Source organism: Furipterus horrens, unplaced genomic scaffold (assembly GCF_987537825.1).
Source record: "Furipterus horrens unplaced genomic scaffold, mFurHor1.1.pri manual_scaffold_2, whole genome shotgun sequence".
NCBI lineage: Eukaryota > Metazoa > Chordata > Mammalia > Chiroptera > Furipteridae > Furipterus > Furipterus horrens.
In genome coordinates, this window is record NW_028327172.1 from 5040893 (window position 1) to 5059945 (window position 19053).

Below are 19053 nucleotides of genomic sequence, written 5' to 3' on the forward strand. Positions count from 1 at the left end.
GAACAGGCAAAACTAATCTATGATGATAGAATTCAGATTAATGGTTACCTATGGGTGAGGGCTGAGGGTGGGAGGTGGCACAAGGAGCTTCTGAGCTGCTGGAAATGTCCTATATCTTGATCAGGGAGGTAACTCCATGGGTTTATATACATGTAAAATGTCATTGAGCTGAACATGTTGGATGAGTGCACTTTAATATTTTAATTGATTGATTTAGAGAGAGAGGAAGTGGGTGAGGAGAGAGAGAGAGAGAGAGAGAGAGATTGATTTGTTGTCACACTTACTTATGCATTCATTGGTTGATTCGTGTATGTACCCTGACTGAGGATCGAACTTACAACCTTGAGGTATTGGGCCAACACTCTAACCAACTGAGCTACCTGTCCAGGGCAAATGTATGTACATTAAACTTCAATTTAGTCAACAACCTAAATATAAAAAAACTATGCAATCAATAGAAGAAAACATAAGGGTAAAATGTTCATATATCTGATAAGGGTTTGATAGCCAGAATATATAAAAACTCATAAAATTTAACAACAACAACAAAATCAAACAATCGAATTAAAAATGGGCAAATGACTCAAATAGATATTTGTCCAAAAAAAATATATGTAAATGCCCAACAGGCGTATACAAAGATGTTTATTGATCATTAAGGAACACGATTGGTTTAAGGAAATACAAATCAAACACAGTGCGACACCAGTTCACACCCTCTAGGATGCCTTTCATTTTGGACTTGGAAAATAATGTGTTGGCAAGAAGGTGGGAGAAATTAGAACCTTCATGCAAGCTGGTAGAAATGTAAAATGGTACAACCACTTGTAAAAACAGTGTGCCGGTTCCTCACAAGGTTAAACAGAGAGTTTCCAGATGACCCAAGATAAATGGAAACATAAATTTACACAAATACTTATATGCAAATGCCCATGGAGCATTATTCATAATAGACCAAAAGCAGAAACAACCCAACGTCTGTCAACTTATGAATAAATAAACATATCGTGGTAGATCCGTACAATAGAATATTATTCAGCCATAAAAAGGATACCAATACCAGCCACAACATGGATGAAACTGGAAAACATATGCTAAGTGGAAGAAACCAGATGCAAAAGGTCACATCCTGTAGGATCCCATTGATATGAAGTGTCCAGAGTAGGCAAAGCCGTAGCGACAGAAAGCAGATTAGTAGTTCCCAGAGGATGAGGAGGAGGAGGGAATTGGGAGCAATTAATTAAAGGGTACGAGGTGTTTTCCTGGGATGACAGAAAAAAGTGTGGAGACTAAACAGAAGTGGCGGTTGCACAAGATTGTGAACGCACAGAAGTCCACTGACGTGTACGCTTTAAAACGGTTAATTGTACGTTAGGTGGCTTTCGCCTCAATTTTAAAAATAAACAAACTTTCATTTAAAACTGAATGGAAACTGAAAAACAAACATCACCTCCAAGGCCCTGGTGGCACTGACGGAACCTGCTGGAAGCAAAGCGCACTCCTCCATGGCCTCCTTTCTCCTCCCTGCAGCCGCAAGAGATGGGACTTCTCGGGAGAGTGACTGAGCCCAGCCCACAGGGCTGCCGAGAGACAGGGCTAGGTCTCTCAGACCTCTGGGCACCTAGACTGCGCCGGTCAGTGGCCCCTGCGGACTGCCGCCTGGCCTCCCTGGGTGGGAGCTGGTGAGGTCAGGGGCCAGGAACGTTTCTGCAGTCATGAGGCGGGAGTCAGTGACTGAGGAGCTTGGAATGTGCTGCCTCTGAAAGGCCCTTCTTGTGGCTCCACCGACGGTTAGAGCAGGAAGGGACTTTCAGAGTCATGTAATCATAAACACACACACACACACACACACACACACACACACGAGACCCGAGCCCCTGCGCAGTCACTGCCTCCAGGCTGTTCGGGGAGCAGCAGGCAGGGTGGTGTTTCTGGAGCAGCCAGATGGATATAGTCAGAGTTGACCTGACTCCGGTCTTGCATGTGCTCCAACTCTGGGACTTTTTATTTTCATTTTAAAAATAATTTTTAAAAGATCTTATTTATTTATTTTTAGAGAGAGGGGAAGGGAGAAAGAGAGGGAGAGAAACATCAATGCGTGGTTGCCTCTCACGCACCCACAACTGGGGACCTGGCCCACAACCCAGGCACGTGCCCTGACTGGGAATCTAGCCGGTGATCACTTTGGTTCTCAGGCCAGTGCTCAGCCCACTGAACCATACCAGTCAGGACGAGGCTTTTTATTAACATGTGTATTTATTTTTGCTATGTGTCAAGTTCTTACTATATGCTGTGCTAAACACGTGACATTATGTTATTTCTGGTCTCCAGCAATTCTGAAATATAATTATCATTATGTCTCCATTTTATAGATGAGCAAATGGGGGCACTGAGAGACTGTCTGCCTCATCAAAGTCACACAACCAGTGAGGAGCAGAATTCAAACTCAGAACCTAGAGTTGTCTGATTCCATCATGCATGCTATTTTCCATGGGTCAAACTGCCTCAAAACTCTCTCTGTAGCTCTGGCTGGTGTGGCTCAGTGAACTGAGCATCCGCCTATGAACTGAAAGGTCGCTGGTTTGATTCCTCGTCAGGACACATGACTGGGTTGTGAGCCAGGTCCCCAGCTGGAGGCCTACAAGAGGCAGCCAGTTGATGTTTCTCTCCTTCTCTTTCCCCCTCCCTCCCCTCTCTCTAAAAAAATAAATAAAATTTTTAAAGAAAAAAAATCTCTCTCACACACACTCACACCCACGTCTATATTGTTCATTGTAAAGTGCAGTTGGTTTCTTTTTGTTTTAGAGAAAGATCGGCATTGAGGAGGGCAAGGGCGAGGGAGCAGGGCAGCGGCACCAAGCGGGTAACCACCTCCTGAGTGCGGCGACTTGTAGCTTACAAAGCACTTTCACTTTTGTGATCTCATCTGATCCCACAGCAGCCCCATGAGGTCAGCAGGAGGCTCAATTATTCCCACAGGGACTGGGATTCTGAGTGAAGGTCACCACCCAGGGTCACAGAGATAGAAAATGGGAGCTCTGGGACTGGAAGCCCAGGGCCACGTTGGCCTTCTGGTTCTAAGTCCTACCTGTACCCACAGCCCCCTTCCCGCCCTCTGTCCGAGGGAAGGCAGCCTAGGATCCCACCTCTCTGAAATTTTCCTCCCCTGAGGACGAAAGTGGAGCTGATTCCATGAAGGTACCAGTGGAAAGCAGGAGTGCCCAGCTCTCTCCCTGTAGCTGTGTGGCATTGGAAGCTCAGCTTTCTCAGCAGAATGGGAGGAAGCAGGGAAGAAACTTTGGGGTGGTCCCCAGAGCCCTGACATTCTGCATGTGTGAAAAGGTGTCTGGGCTTGGAGCTCCGACAGCTGTGATCTGGAAGCCTGCTTCAGCCACTCACTTTGGGATCTTAGGCACTTCAACAGCTCTCAGCCTCAGTTTCCCCATCTGTAAAATGGGACGATGATAGTGCCAACCTCCCAGGGTTGTTGGCCTTTGGTTGTTGACATTTGACCCTAGCCTTACCGTCACACAGACCTTTGACATAATCTTCAAACAAGGCTGATGACCACACAGCCCTGCAAGGGCATGGACAGTATTCAAAGAAGAAGGTGTTTTTCAGGCCACAGCACACCTGTATCCCACTGCAGGCGATCCCTGCTTACAGGGGCTCTGAATTAGAACTTGTTATAGCTCCTGAAATTATCCTGTGAGTAGCACAATTCTTTTGCATTGGACTTGTTGGTAATTCCAAACATTAGCTTGCTCACTGTAAGTATTTAAATCATACAAGCACTTTTATAACTCTGGTTCATCATTTAGTTACTTTTTAATTATACTAGAACCTTAAAACAATGCCATGCCAGTGGAAGGGCTCCACGCCAGGATGTGAAACCTTGGATGGTAGTGTTATGGCTCCTGGCATGAAATAAGTCGTCGGCAGCCGTCCGTCTCGAGAGACGATGGTGTAGCTTCTTAAGAGTCTATCTGCACCGCCGAGAATGGCTGTGCAGTCCGACTCGGGAGTGACACGGTATCTGTCTCCTCCCGTGTTGAATCGACATCTTGCGATGACGCTGGAGTGTCCTCTCCAGTGAAGCTGAAGCTACAGAGCCTGGGCAGGGTGATATGGAGGGTCTGCTGTTGCCCATGCAGCAGACCCCCCCTCTCTTCGCAGCTGAAGGGTCCAAGGGAAAGACGGAGTCAATACAGCTTGGTTTCAGGTGCGCCGCAGGAGTTGCCGGTGTTGACTACAACGTCAAACCGCCTTAGGGACTCCGGCTCCGGATTTTCTGTCGGGGTTTACTCCCTTAGCCTTTCCCCTGAAGAGGTATGCCGCAAGGCAGCGGAGGTTTTTTGGAGTCAGAGTTTTCCTTCTCTGATGTGCCCTGACTGGAAGATCGAACCAGCGACACTTAGCTCGCAGGCCAACGCTCAATCCACTGAGCCAAACCAGCCAGGACCATGAAATAAGTACACAGATAATAATAATAATAGTAATAATAATAATAATAATAGTACCAATCACACTTATAATCCACTTTACAGTTTTCAAACCCTTTCACATTCTTTATTCCAACTCCCACGCGCAGCAGGGTAGCTATGTGAGTATTTCGTCCCCTTTCACAGATAAAGAAACTGAGGCTGGACCAGGTGGAGAAAGGGCTGAGGGCGCAGGCTCGAGAATGGGGCGCGTCTCCAAGACTGTGCTGGCTGCCAGAGCAGGTCGAAGCTGGCTCCCGGCTGCTCTCAGGTGCTTAAGTTCCGCGGGGGAATCCTCGGCTCCACCCGGGCGCGGCGAGGAAATTGCACCATATATGGGCAGCTACGTCAGAGGGGCGGACCCGCCGCGGGGGCCGGGGGACTCCAAGGCCTGGGCTTTCTTCACAGAAAGGCGGCTACAGGACCGTAGGAGGCGTTGAACAGATCGGGGCCAACAGGCAAAAGGTGGCGCGTCGGGAGAGGCGGGGCCCCGAGGTGACCGGCGCCGCTGCGCAACGCCCCCACCCCGTAGTTGAAGTGGTTCAGCCCGAGAAGTTTTCATTCATAAAAAGAAAAGACTACGCGAGGAGCGGGTGACTCAGATCCCAAACCGCCGACGCGGACCCCATAGAGCAGCCAGCCCAGGGCATGTTCCGAGACTTCGGGGAACCCGGACCGAGCTCCGGGGCCGGCAGTGCATACGGCGGCCCGGCGCAGCCCCCGGCGACAGGCCAGCAGGTGAGAAGGAGCCGACGCCTGGGGTCCCCGGGGGACGCTGCGGTCCGCTCCGGCGCGCGCTGGGACTAGAGCCGGGAGCAGGAGTAGGGACAGGGTTCGGGGGCCGTGGCCGCGGGTCCTGCCCACTCTCCGCCGTCCGGGGGCACTTCCCCCCACAGCCCAGGGAAACGCGCGCGGGAGGTGGGCGTAACAAAAACCTGCGACCGTCCCCTCTCTCGCTCGTCCTTTTTTCCTTCGTTCTCTGTCCCTCTTTCTTCCCTCCTGCCCGCCGCTAACTTCTTCGTCCATCTGTGTTAGAAGGGGGACCGGGCACCTGCGTCAGCCCTGGCCCTGACAGGATCACAGGGCCTGATTGATCTCGGATTAAATTCCCGGGACGGGATTCGGGGTGCGACCCAGACGTCCCATCCGCAGGCTCGCCCCGAGAGACCGGGAATCCTGGGCACGGTCTGGGACCGTCTGTGTATCTGTCCTTTTGTCTGTCCCTCTCTACCCCGTCGCCAAGGCCCTGTCCGCTTCTCCGCGCAGTGGAGTCTGGTGGGCTCCGGAGCCTGGCCCTTGACCTCTTCCTTTACAGGCGGGGGCCAATCAAGACGCGAGGTGCGGGAACGCGCGCGGGGGCCTGCAGTGGGCAACGCCCGCATCCCCGGCTCTTGGCGCCCGCTGGCGGTTGGGGGGGACTCGGGAGGCTGCAGGTGCCCATTTCCTGTCGAGGGGCAGCAAGCACGTGTCGCTAGGGGAGGGAAGGAGCGGCGTCCGTTCCGCCGAGTCACGGCGGCCGAGTCACGGCGGCTGACTCACCCGGGGTGCTGCCCCTCCCTTCCTGGCCCGGAGCAGCCCGAGCCTGGACAACATCGGGAGCGGGAGATACCGCCGACGGTGCCTCGAGCCCGGAACTGGGGTCACTGGGCCACGGGGCCCCCAGCGCTGGGCCAGGGACACCGCTGCACGGACTTGCCCGGGCTTGAGCCGGCTCTTCCCGGAGGACTGGGTGCACACACCCAGCGCCCAGCCCCAGGGCCTGAACCCAGTTGTCCCAGAACACTGAACCCCCATCTCAACCCATTCCTCCCATTTCTGGCTGAAAGAGAATAGTGGCAGGTAATAACACCTGGGGCCCTAACAGTACAACCGGGCATCCTGCTAGGCGGTTTTCTCCTCACTTACCCTATTTCACAGAATCTTAAGACCCCATTGATTTTAAAACCCACCATTATTTTGTGCACTAAATTTCCTTCAAATTGCCAATTATCATCGCTTCTCGGACTTTTGACTAAGATCGAGTGTAGAGATCTGTTCTTACCAGTTTAACACCTGATACGTCCTCTATTTGAGGACCACGTATTAGATCAAGTGTAGAGATCTGTTCTTACCAGTTTAACACCTGATACGTCCTCTATTTGAGGATCACGTATTAAGTGGGGTTTTGGAGCAGGGAGATGGAATAGGAGCTTGCTCAGTCCACACCACATGCATTGACCCGATATTGCAGTACTTCCAAGAAAGTTGCACCCCTCAGGGACAATAAATAAATAACTAAACAAATAAAAGTTGCCAATTAAACTGATTTCAGAGCTACTAAAGGGTACTTCTTAGCATCGATGAAATGCCATGATCCTCACCTATGACAATATTGAAAATGAGGAAACTGAGGCCCATTGAGGTTAAGTAACTTGCCCAAAGTCATAGCCGGTAAGTGGCCGAGCGAAGATTAGAACTGGGACAGCCTGAACTCAGAGCAGGGGCTCTTGTCCTCCACAGCCCTTAGCAGGCTTTGTCACCCACATTCTCTCACTTGATTCTCCTAGCCACCCTCGGAGTTAGGAGCTATAATTATCCTCTTTGTGCAGATGGGACTCAGGCAGGATGCAGGAGTGTGAAAAAGCCTAGCGGCCTGGGCCCAAATCCCACTTCCCACTTACTGGCTATATGTCTAAGGACAACCGTTTTTCTGTCTGAAATTGGAGATACTGTTGTGCAAATTATATGAGTCAGTATTTGTAAAGTGGTTGGGACAGTGCCTGGAATTCATACTTTGTAAGTATTAGCTCTGATGGGGAAAATGGAGGCACAGAGGGGTTAGGTATGTGACCTGTCTAAAGTCACACAGCTCAGGAGCAGGGATTTGTTACTCAGTCTCTCTAACTGCCAAGCTGTGCTCTTGTTGTTTCTAATGTCTCAGTATCTGTCTTGAGGGTGGACAGCGGTGTGGCTTCTGTCCACTAGAAGCTCCTCAATTAACACAGACCTCATCCTTGGCCTTCCATTTTTTATCCCCTAGAAGTTCCACCTCGTGCCAAGCATCAACACCGTGAGTGGCAGCCAGGAGCTGCAGTGGATGGTTCAGCCTCACTTCCTGGGACCTAGTAGCTACCCAAGGCCTCTGGCCTACCCTCAGTACAGCCACCCACAGCCCCGGCCAGGAGTCATCCGGGCCCTAGGGCCTCCTCCAGGGGTACGTCGCAGGCCCTGTGAGCAGGTAAGGAGCAGAGACCTTGCACTGGTTCTGATGTCCACAGGGGTGGGGAGGTGCAGAACATAGCTCTTGCCCCAAAGGAGAATCCAGGCTTAGGAGGGAGGAGGTAGCACCACTAGTGACTATTGGCCAAGGCGGAAAGTGACAGGAGCCTCTAGGAAGACCCAGAAGGCAAAGAGGTCACTTCTGGATCAAGGAACACTTCCTGGAGGTGGAGGCATATTAGTCTAGAAAGATGGGTAGGATCTGCATAGACAGAGTTGAAGGAAAGGACGTTCCAGTAGAGGGGATGGCAGAAGTAAGAGGGGAGGTGGAGCCCTGGCTGGGTAGCTCAGTTGGTTAGAGCATCTACCCAATATGCCAAGGTCGTGGGTTCAATCCCCAGTCAGGGTACATACAAGCAACCAAAGAATGCATAAATAAGTGGAACAACAAATTGATCTTTCTCTCTCTCCCCCTATCCTCTCTTTCTCTAAAATCAATAAATATATATTTTTAAATGTCAGTGGAAGTGAGAACATGTCACATGGAAAAATTAATGGACAGTAGAAGGTATCCACCTGCATGACATGAACGGAGGGGGTAAGCTTATGCTATGTCTGCATAGCTGGGGAAAGAACAGAAAGAAAGACTGAGTCTCAGTTTCCCTGTCACATTTAAAACCTCATAAAAACCCTCTGGGGAATGTACTCTGGTTTTCCCCAAATTACAGCCAAGGAAATGAAGGGCCAGAGAGGTAAAGTCACTTGCCCAAGATCACACAAGTATTGAGTAATGAGACAGGTCTGCCCAATTCTAAACTTAGATTCTAACCACCAAGCCACACTGTCTCACCCAGAGCTATGAGAAGGCTTAAAGAGTGAGCTGGGAACTTTTGTCTCCCCAGCCAGGGTTCCTACCCCAACACTGCTAATAATGTCCTTACCAAAATAAATTAGAGATAGTTTTGAAGGGAATAACACCCTGGAGGATTGTTTTTTTAAGATTTTATTTATTTATTTTTAGAGAGGGTAAGAGAGGGAGAAGAATATTGGATGTGTGAAAGGTTGCCTCTTGCACGCCCCCAACCAGGGGACCTGGCCCACAACCCAGGAATGTGCCCTGACTGGGAATCGAACTGCAACCTTTTCAGTTTGCAGGCTTTCACTCAATCCACTGAGCCACACCAGCCAAGACAACCCTGGGGCATTTTAGTACATGAGACTGTAGTGGGTGGGGTTTGCACACTAAACAGATTGCTCTAACAGCTGGGTAGAGGATGAGGAGGGAGGCTGGGATCCTGGGAAAGATGTGCTATTGCCCAGGGGAGGCTTTCCTGGCTGGCCTTTGTGACCACCTGGAAGAGGAGTATGGTGTGAGTCCCAGAGGCAGGCTTCTGGACTTTCTTCTTTCAGTCCTGTCTTGAGGTGCTTTGATCCTGGGTACTCTTAGACTGGGGCTGTGAGTTATGAGTAGGGTCCTCTTGGGCGGAAGATGCTCTCCATCAGCTGGCCTTTCATTCAGTGATGAATAGAGTGAATAGATTTTAATTTCTGCTCTAGAACCATAAACAAGTTATTCATCTTCCCTGGGCTTCAGTTCCTTACATGGAGTTTGTTAAGAATCTAAGAAAAGCACCCTGGCCTGTGGCTCACTTGGTTGAGCGTTGCCTCGCAAACCAAAAGGCTGCCGTTTCAGTCAGGGCACATGCCTGGGATGTGGGCCAAGTTCCTGGCTGGGATGCCTGTGAGAGGCAACTGATCTATATTTCTCTCAACATCCATGTTTCTCTCCCTCTCTTTCTCCCTCCCTTCCCTTTCTTTAAAAAAGAAATAAATTAATTTTATAAAGAAGGAATCTAAGGAAAGTACTTCACTGGCTCACAGTAGATTCCCAAAAAGTAACAGCTTAGCAGCATCCATTAGCCCCTCCTACCACTTTCAGCCCCTGGAGAAAAGGGGACCGTTATCAACAGATGGAAAACAATAGGGGCCCCTCGAAAGAGTGGCCAGCTCCCAAAGGCTACAAGAAGGAAAGGCTACTTATGGTGGGGGAATGAGAGAAGGCTTCCTGGAGGTGGAGGCATCTTAGTTGAGTCATGGGAGATGAAGAGGGTTAAGGTTTGTGTGCTCAGAGGGGATCCCGTGAGGGGAATTGTGGTAGGCAAAAGCTGGGTCCGAGGAAGAAATTTGACTAGGTAAAGTTTACTAAAGTGAGTTCGGAGAACCCGTTGGGGCGCGGTGGTCCTTAAAAGTGCAGGAGGAGGGTGCCCCTGCGCTGCCATGCCCTCCACCAGGGTCCTACCACTGGACAACCGCAGCAGGGGAGTGCCCAGCAGCCAGTGGCCCAGGATACACCTCACTGCACCCTCTATCCCCCAGATCAGCCCGGAGGAGGAGGAGCGCCGTCGAGTGAGGCGTGAGCGGAACAAGCTGGCCGCAGCCAAGTGCAGGAACCGGAGGAAGGAACTGACCGACTTCCTGCAGGCGGTGAGCACTGGTCGGTGCGGAGGGTGCCCAGACCCTGGCCCACCGAACTCCCGAGGGGCCACGGCCCCCGTGAGCCTGTGAGCCTGTGGGGACCAAGGGAGCGCTGGAGGGGCAGTCCTTCGGAGAAGAGGAGGAGGAAAAAACTACTCAGAGCAACAGCAGAGCAGAGCTGAAGCTTCCACCGAGTATCTCCTAAAACGCCCCCAGGCTTGATTGGAGTCCTGCACATTTTTCTCCCAAGGCCTCATGGGAATTGTAGTCCAGACTTACTGGAGACTCCCCACTCACCCTACCCGCAACCGCCCAATCGCCACCACCATTTGGAAGGCTACGCGGTATTCGGACCTCAGCTTCTTGACTTCTCTCCTGACCTTCTCCCTACAGGAGACCGACAAACTGGAGGACGAGAAATCAGGGCTGCAGCGAGAGATTGAGGAGCTGCAGAAACAGAAGGAGCGGTTGGAGCTGGTGCTCGAAGCCCACCGCCCCATCTGCAAAATCCCGGAAGGAACTAAGGCGAGCGACAGTGGCGGCGCAAGCGGTATCAGCAGCGCAGCAGCCCCTGTGCCTTGTATCTCCCTTTCCCCCGGGCCTGTGCTTGAACCCGAAGCATTGCACACTCCTACGCTCATGACCACACCCTCTCTGACTCCTTTCACCCCCAGCCTGGTCTTCACCTACCCCAGCACCCCTGAACCCTGTGCCTCAGCCCATCGCAGGAGCAGCAGCAGCAGTGGGGACCCATCCTCTGACCCCCTCGGCTCTCCCAACCTCCTGGCGCTATGAGGCACTCTGGCCCCCCTCCCTGCGGATGCCACCCTATCCAGTATCTCCCTACCCATTGGCCCAGCTGGCCTGGGCCATATTCCATGCTCAACCCCAGCAGGTTCTTCTCCATCCTTCCAGATGAGACTGAGCCAATTTTGCTCCTGGTAGAGCCAGCTTGGGGCAACCAAAGCTGCCCACTGTTTCTCTAGAGCTGGCCTCTCTAGCACAATTTGCTTTAAATCAGAGACAAAATATTTCCCATTTGTGCAGAAAAAAAACTCCTGGCAACCCCAAAGGACTTTGTAGATCCCTAGAGGTTTTCTGGAGCCCTAATTCCCTCCAGACCTCCTCCAAGTCTTCATCACCTTCTTCCTGTGATGCACCCAACCCTACCCCTTGACAGAAGGTGATATGATACCAGCCTAGAACACTAACTCACCCAGCCCCACTGCCAGCAGCACCAGGTGATTGAACCAGAGCATCTGTGGGCCCCTCCAGAAATGGCACAGCTGAAGAGGGTGCCAGAGACTTCTGTGATGAGCTGAGCTGCAGCCCGGACTCTGAGAAGACTTTAGCTCCAAGGTATCTAAGTCTCCACCGCAAAGACAGCTGCTATTTATTTTCCTATAGAGTATTTTTATACAAACCTGCCAAAATGGAATAAAAGGCTTGAAGCTCCCGCCTCATTTCATTGGCTCCAGAGGCTAAAGGCAGAACATTTGGATCCGTTAAGTCCTGGGCTCAATTCTCAGCTCCACGGATTCACTGCATGACCTTGGACAACTTATTTGATATTTCTGGACCTCCACTGTCTTATCTGACACATGAAGCTACATCTGCTCTGCCTCATAGCCAGGATTGAGAGGACGAGTTCTGTGGGATGCAAGCCAAGAGGATTATCATCCTCCCGGTGGGGATCCACCTTGCTCCTGCGTGTACCACAGGAGGGCGCTGTTATTACTATTAGGCCCCTTCCCACTGAGAGGAGGCGGCTAAGTGGGTTCTAGGCCCCCAACACCTGCTTCCTGCCCCATTGTCTTGGACAGGAAGGAGACGGGAAGGGAGCTGAAGCCACTTCAGGGGCCGGATCACGGCCTGTCCCAGTTGCCTGCTTCCTGGATTCGGAGCGGGCGAGGGGTGGGGGTTGTAGCCCACATCCCGTCTCAGGCTCCAGGTAATAGGGGATGACCAAACACCTTAGTTCTCCAGCCCATCCGGATGGGAATGATACCCCGTCTCAACATCCCTGCCCTTGTCCTAACCCCGGCGAGTCCCAAACAGACGCTGCCCATGGACTCTGCTTCCGTCTCAGTTTATTAGCCCCCACCCAGCCCCCTTCAAGTCCCTCCGCTCGTTTCCAGTCTCCCTGTTGCCCCGCCAGCGAGAGCAAGGGGCCCTCCTCAGTGCCAAGGTGTCTTAAGTCCACGACAGTGGCCCCTCGTGTGCAGCCGGGCGGCTTCCAGGTCCTGAGATCCACCGCAATTCCGGCGCTTGGGGAGCCATCCGGGCGGGCGTCGACGCGAAGAAAGCTGCGCCCTCAGTCATCTGGGGAGCAAGCCAGGGGCAACTGATCAGGGCTGCCCACGCTGCCGGTGCTGGAGCTTCCATCGCCCAGGTCGCGGGGGCCGCAGGGGGGCAAGGCGAGCTCGGGGGTCGGACCGGAGCCTGAGCCCCCCACGCCACCGGGGCTGCCGCGGGGGCCCCACTCCTCGCCCAGCGCCAGGCAGAGCTCCTTAAGCGCTAGGTTCTCCCGCAGCAGCTCTTCTTGGCGGCCCTCCAGCTCGGCCAGCTTCTGCCAACAACCGCCCAGGTCCTCACGCACAGCCCGGGATGCCTGGGTCCCGAAGAGCTGCCACTGGCGCGCGGCGCGCCGCCCGCGCTGGCGCTCCGAGTCCAGGAAGCAGCAGAGGTCGCGCAGCTCGCGATTCTCGGCCTGCAGGCGTCGGTTGAGCTGCTTGAGCTCACGGATCTCGCCTAGGTGACCCTGCAGCTGTCGGTTCACCTCCTGCATGAGGCGGCCGCGCTGCACCAGAGCCGCCAGGCGCGCCGCCTCCTCCCGCCGCAGGCGCCGCACCAGCTCCTCCTTGCCCAGCGCCGCCATCTCCTCGTCCGTCAGCTCCTCCAGGCCGCCCGCCTCGGCCTCCATGACTGCTCAGATCTCTGGAGCATCGCCTGCCCGCCGCCGCGGTCCAGGTGCCCCACGTCGAACGCCGCGCGGCTCAGACTCCGGCTCCGGCTCCGGCTCCGGCAGCAGCAGGCTGTGGCCGGCTAGCGTAGGCTGCAGCTGCCGCGCGGGGGTGGGCACTCAGTTGTGCGCGCGCCGGGGCGGGGTCATATGACGTTGGAAGGACAGCCAATCCGGGGAAGCCTCCACGGAAAGGGGCGGGCCTCAGCGCAGACAGCCCATTCCTTGTCCACTCCCAGCCGCTGCGTCTGTGATCTTGGGGGTCAGTGGGCACCTGCACCAGCGCCGGTCAGCCCGAAGCTAGGCACTTCGTACTTTCCTGTCCTTAAGTTTGAGCCTAGGCCTCTCTCTCCTGAGAACCAAGACTCAGGGGTCTGCTCCGGAACTCCCGCACACCGCCCTCCACCCCAGACAGAACCCCAGACCTATCGCCTTAACGTCCATCCTTCTTAGTTCAGCTAGACCTCGAGAGAGAGTCTTGGCTCACTGAGCTTCGTTCTCAACTCCTCCAAAAGTCCTGGCTCGCCATCAGACTGCCCTCTTTCACGGGTCATTTCCTGCGCAGGGGTGGGGAATGCTGGGGACATACAAGGGATTCATTTGTTCAATAAACTGTTGTGTGTAAGATCCATGCAGAAATAAACTGATCAAGATCCTTATCCTGTACTCAAAGAAGCCTTACTCTGGTCAGAGAAGACAAGCTGAGTTAAACAAGACGCAAATGAGGGACATGGTTTGAGGGGAACCCCCCCCATAAGGTTTCCTAAAAGAGATGACATCTGAAGGTCCCTGAAAAATGTATAGGACTTTGTCAAGTAATGAGAGTTAGTTAAGGGAAAGGAAATATCATGGTGAAAGATGCTGAGTCCTGAAAAGGCCTGGCTGCTTTACAAACCGTGAGAGTAGCTTGATGTCTTTTTGATAGGCAAGTGCGTGCTGTGGGAAGTGGTAAGAGGGAGGAAACAATGGGAGTTAGAGGCCAGATTCTTAAGGGCTTTCAATACTGGGCTGGCACATTTTCACAAGCCAGTAAGAACTTTAATCAGGAGAGTAACATTTTAAAACATGTATTTAAAAAACAATTGTTCAGGCTGCTCTGTGTGGGATGGACAATGAGGAGGGTGCGTAAGCAGGGAGATTATTAAGAACACTGTGTCAAAGGGCAAGGAGAGCTATGCAGAAGGGCTGACCCCAGACAGTGTCAGTGGGGGGTGGAGAGGACAAAAGAAATACTAGAAATATTCAGGAGGCAAATCAGCAGAATTGAATGTGGGCAGAGAGGAGTCTGAGAGAAAGCCCAGGTTTCTGAACTTGCTAGATGTTGAGGCTGTCACCGAGTGAGGAACGCAGGAAAGAAAGACACAGACTGGGGAGACCGACAGATCTATCTAGCTTTGGGCGGTGGCGGCCCTACTGATGTGGACTTCCAGGCAGAGCTCCGAGCCGCAGAGTCAGAGAGGTCATTAGTGGCGGGGCAGGGAGGGCGGAGCGTATTAAAAGCATTGGAGCAAGGGCCCCCGCCCAGGAAAGGTGCTCATCCGCGGGATGGACTGATGGGCTCCCAGCAAGGGCCTTTGGAAGTCGGCTGCACACATTTATTGAGCAGAAAAGATTTAGGATTGAGCCCTGTGAAACCCCTAAATTTAGGATACAGGTCAGAGTAGAGGACCGGAAAAGAGAAGAGAAAGCGGGGTGGGGGGAAACAAGAGGAAGTGCCGGGGAAGGATTTCAGGATGGGGGACACTGGCCGGGCCGGGGTAGGGGTGAGTGTGGGGACGGACGAGTCTGGGATTCGCCCCCCTGCGGAAAGGGGGAGCTACTCCACTGCCTCGGCCTCTTCCCTCGCAGCTCGTGCCCCGCCTTCTCTGTCCCGGAAGTGGTCCTTCTGTAGCTCCGGGTGCCGGGCCCGGGATCTCGGCGCTCCCGGAAGTGGCCGGGGGGCTGCGCGCCCGGGCCGAGCTGTTCTTGCTCCGGCCGGGCTGCTGCGGCTGCTCTCGGCCGAGCGTAGCCATGACCAACGAGCTGGACATCTTCGTAGGGAACACGACCCTCATTGACGAGGACGTGTATCGCCTTTGGCTGGATGGTTACTCGGGTCTGTGGGGGGCCGAGCGGTTGGTTTGAATGGGTGAAGGAGCTGAGCCTGGACTTGGGCATCTTATAGGGAAGCGGGCAGAAGGAATCAGGGCTGTATGGAGGTGGGGGCTGTAATCCCTGCAGGGGCTTTGAGGTCGGTGGGGCGGGGCCTGATACTGGCGCCTAATCCCCAGTGAGCGACGCGGTGGCCCTGAGGGTGCGGTCGGGAATCCTGGAGCAGACGGGCGCCACGGCAGCGGTGCTGCAGAGTGACACCATGGACCACTATCGAACTTTCCACATGCTCGAGCGCCTGTTACACGCACCGCCCAAGCTGTTGCACCAGCTCATCTTCCAGATCCCGCCCTCCCGGCAGGCGCTGCTCATCGAGAGGTGGGATGCCAACCCCTGCGACCACATACCCATTTTGACCACATAGCCATTTTGCGGGCTGAAACTGAGGCCCAGGAAGGGACAGGACTTACCCAGGACGTGAGAAAGTTGCGAGCACAAGGGGCCAAAGCCAGGCTCCCTTTCCCCTCCTTTGTGAAAAGTCAGCAGTGTCCTCTGCCTTCACGCAGGTACTATGCGTTTGACGAGGCCTTTGTGCGAGAAGTCCTGGGCAAGAAGCTGTCCAAGGGCACCAAGAAAGACCTGGACGACATCAGCACCAAAACAGGCATTACCCTTAAGAGCTGCCGAAGACAGGTGCGCACTGCAGCCCCTTCCTCGCCAACACAGCATTTCATCTGTAGTCCACCCTTTCGCTCCCTCCCGTTGGCCACTGCTCCACCTCTGTCGTGGCAACAGCTTCATACCGTTTTCCTCTCCCCTGTTTTGCCCCTTCCAAACCATCCTCTACTTTGCAACCAGAATCCCAAATCTGACCATAGTTTTCACCTGTCCATTAACTTTCATTGGCTCCCACTCCCTCCTGGATAAGCCACACTCTTTGGCCTTTGCCAGTCATACTCTCCCTTGATATGGCCCCTGCCAGCCTCTCTAGGCTTACAGTTCCCCAGCGTCCGGCTTTGTTGTGCTCATGCTGCCCCAGCCTGGAGGGTACTGTTCTTGACCATGTCTACTCCCTGAAATCCAAGTCAGGGTCAGATGTCACCTTCTCCACAAGACTTCTGGTGCTGCCAGTGAGAAATAACCCTTCTGGGCCTTTCGTGTCTTTTCTCTGTGTCTCCTGTGAGTTCCCTGCATACAGTTTAGCATTTACTCGTTTTTTACTTTCTGGGCCTTTGCCAGGGGAGTCAGTTCCAGCGCAAACCTGTGAAGAACTGGAGAGCGCGGATACTAAAGTAGGAGTCAGTAAACATTTATCCGAGGCAGGATGGCAGAAGCTGGTAGACGTTTGTTGAATTGATAACTTTCTGAAGAAATAACAGATGCTGTGTCAGCATCTGTTGGCTCGATAGGTAGATAGGTGAGGGACGGTGTTCAATAAACAGCTTATTGGGTGAGCAACCTCTGACCGGTCCTCCCTCTCCTAACTGCCCCACAGTTTGACAACTTTAAACGGGTCTTCAAGGTGGTGGAGGAAATGCGGGGCTCCTTGGTGGATAACATCCAGCAACATTTTCTCCTTTCCGATCGGTTGGCCAGGTGAGGGGCGAGGCGAGGAGCCATCCACCACCCCCATTTTGCACACTCCTTCCCTATACTCCAAGGCTGCTCCATCTTCCCCACTCCAACCCACCTGGCCTCCTGGCTGTGCTGGGGGAATGGTTATCTCACTCCTGGTCTGCAATTTGGATCAGAGTGGCCTGAGTTCATATCCTAGCCTGGACATTTACCAACGGGGCTCTTGTGAGGTGCCCCATGTAAAGCACGTGGCATAGCCCCCAGGGCTTGGGAAGTGCTCAGTAAATGGTTACTGGTGCCGTCTTGTGCTATATCCCTTCGGAGACCTGGGTTGACACCTCTTTTCACAGGTGAGACCCAGGGAGAGGTGACTTGAAATACGTCATACAGTGAGCTAGGGCAGGGAGAGGCCAGAACTCGCAGGCCCAGCAGATGTTGCGGGTGGGAGAGGGTTGCTAAGCAGGAATTTCTAGCCTTGACAGGTCTGCTTTCCCCTCCCCACAGGGACTACGCAGCCATCGTCTTTTTTGCCAACAACCGCTTTGAGACGGGGAAGAAAAAGCTGCAGTATCTGAGCTTTGGCGACTTTGCCTTCTGCGCTGAGCTCATGATCCAGAACTGGACCCTTGGAGCTGTCGGTGAGGCCCCCACTGGCCCAGGTGCCCAGACACCTCCCCGCGCTCTCAGGGCCTGCTGCCTTCCCGGCACCTCCTCCTGCAGGCCCCCAGTCCCCAGCGTTCTTTCTTCTTCAGGGCCCCTCTCCAGCCACCTTGCTCATAGTCCAGCATCCCCACCCTCACCTTGTCTGCGACAAAGGGCCCACTGCTTCTCTGGCCTGGGCAAGGCGTTCTACCTCTGACACTCTGATTTTCTCTTCTGTCTCGTGAGGGTGCAGTGTGGTGGGTGAGGAATGCTGGGGATGTCACAGGAGGGCATTCTGTCACCCCCACCCCACCTCCCTTCATGGACCTCACTCAGACTCCCAGGTGGATGATATGGACGTGGACTTAGACAAGGAGTTTCTTCAGGACTTGAAGGAGCTCAAGGTGCTGGTGGCTGACAAGGACCTTCTGGACCTGCATAAGAGGTGACTTGGGAGGGGGTTCCACAAGGTGGGACCTGAAGTGGAGGCCCAGGCAGCTCTAGGTTTGACCCTGTCTCCCTGCAGCCTGGTGTGCACTGCCCTCCGGGGAAAGCTCGGTGTCTTCTCTGAGATGGAAGCCAATTTCAAGGTCTGTGGTCCAAGGCAGCCTATGTCCCTTTGGCGTCTTCAGCCTCTTGTTCACTGTCCCACCAGACAACTCTGCTCATGCCCTAGACTGACCGGCAGGTGGCGCTGCTGCTCCCTCTGCCCACCTGTGATGGGGGAAGCCAGCTCCTGACATTGGGGAGTTATTTGCTTGAGGGAGGTGGATGGATTTGGGGAGAGGCCTGCCCCTCCCCCCACCTGTGAGGCAGAAGGCAGAACTCCCAGGCTCCCTGCCCCACAGAACCTGTCCCGGGGGCTGGTGAATGTGGCCGCCAAGCTGACCCACAATAAGGACGTCAGAGATCTCTTTGTGGACCTCGTGGAGAAGGTGAGCTCTCCCGCCCATTGCCCCGTCACCCCCAGCCTGGCCTGTCCCTGAGCTGTACCAGCGCTAGACGTTCCCTTGGACCCACAGTTCGTGGAGCCCTGCCGATCGGACCACTGGCCGGTGAACGACGTGCGGCTCTTCTTGACTCAGTATTCAGCGTCTGTCCACTCCCTGGATGGCTTCCGGTGAGAGACCCCAGGCCTCCTGTGGGTCGTGGCTTCTCCCCAGCCGGCCTCCTGCCAGGGCCTGGCCCTTCTGCAGATTCAGGGTTCCCTGTTTTGCCACCCAGAGGGTAGTAGTCTCTGTGGACCAGAGTCCTGGCTCCACCTCTTAGAAGCTGTGACTCGACCGTGGGCAGGTGCCTTAATCTATCCATGCCTCGTTTTCCTCATGTGTAAACTGGGGGTGTTGATGGTAAGGGTCACAAGAACGTTATGAGGATTAAAGAGGGGAGGTACGTAGAGCACTTAGAGCAGTGTCATAGCATGGTGGGTTGTCATGAACCTCAGCCATTACTGTCACTGTTGTCATTGCAGGCACCAGGCCCTCTGGGACCGCTACATGGTCACCCTCCGTGGCTGCCTCCTGCGCCTCTATCATGACTAAGGCCCCCTCCCGCCACTGTACCCACACTGACAATAAAGTTGCTATAACTTTGGATGGGGCTGTGCGTGGGAGGGGTGCACGTGTGTGT

General features: G+C 53.9%; 3 protein-coding genes and 1 pseudogene across 3 annotated transcripts; 3 read left to right on the forward strand and 1 right to left on the reverse strand.

Annotated features, from left to right (window-relative positions):
- Positions 1-4882: 4882 nt before the first annotated feature.
- FOSL1 (FOS like 1, AP-1 transcription factor subunit) lies at positions 4883-13775 on the forward strand. Its single transcript, XM_090258312.1, has 4 exons — positions 4883-5219; positions 7501-7698; positions 10056-10163; positions 10548-13775. The coding sequence occupies exons 1-4, from the start codon at positions 5130-5132 to the stop codon at positions 10947-10949; spliced, it is 798 nt and encodes a 265-aa protein (XP_090114438.1). The 5' UTR covers positions 4883-5129; the 3' UTR covers positions 10950-13775.
- LOC150017485 (U2 spliceosomal RNA) lies at positions 6473-6736 on the forward strand (annotated as a pseudogene).
- CCDC85B (coiled-coil domain containing 85B) lies at positions 11517-13249 on the reverse strand. Its single transcript, XM_090258318.1, has one exon. The coding sequence runs from the start codon at positions 13075-13077 to the stop codon at positions 12469-12471; it is 609 nt and encodes a 202-aa protein (XP_090114444.1). The 5' UTR covers positions 13078-13249; the 3' UTR covers positions 11517-12468.
- A 1248-nt stretch (positions 13776-15023) lies between the features above and the next one.
- Positions 15024-19017, forward strand: FIBP (FGF1 intracellular binding protein). Its single transcript, XM_090258325.1, has 10 exons — positions 15024-15211; positions 15387-15585; positions 15774-15900; positions 16703-16803; positions 17287-17420; positions 17761-17869; positions 17951-18014; positions 18273-18359; positions 18447-18544; positions 18896-19017. Exons 1-10 carry the CDS (start codon positions 15127-15129, stop codon positions 18963-18965), a joined length of 1074 nt encoding a protein of 357 aa, XP_090114451.1. The 5' UTR covers positions 15024-15126; the 3' UTR covers positions 18966-19017.
- Positions 19018-19053: the final 36 nt, after the last annotated feature.

Bases quoted from the DNA above. Each gene is read 5' to 3' on its own strand.
- FOSL1 (XM_090258312.1), top strand. From the start codon at position 5,130: ATGTTCCGAGACTTCGGGGAACCCGGACCGAGCTCCGGGGCCGGCAGT. The intron at 7,699-10,055 runs GTAAGGAGCAGA...TCTATCCCCCAG, and splicing joins GTCGCAGGCCCTGTGAGCAG to ATCAGCCCGGAGGAGGAGGA. The intron at 10,164-10,547 runs GTGAGCACTGGT...TTCTCCCTACAG, and splicing joins TGACCGACTTCCTGCAGGCG to GAGACCGACAAACTGGAGGA.
- CCDC85B (XM_090258318.1), bottom strand. From the start codon at position 13,077: ATGGAGGCCGAGGCGGGCGGCCTGGAGGAGCTGACGGACGAGGAGATG.
- FIBP (XM_090258325.1), top strand. From the start codon at position 15,127: ATGACCAACGAGCTGGACATCTTCGTAGGGAACACGACCCTCATTGAC. The intron at 15,586-15,773 runs GTGGGATGCCAA...GCCTTCACGCAG, and splicing joins CAGGCGCTGCTCATCGAGAG to GTACTATGCGTTTGACGAGG. The intron at 18,545-18,895 runs GTGAGAGACCCC...TTGTCATTGCAG, and splicing joins CACTCCCTGGATGGCTTCCG to GCACCAGGCCCTCTGGGACC.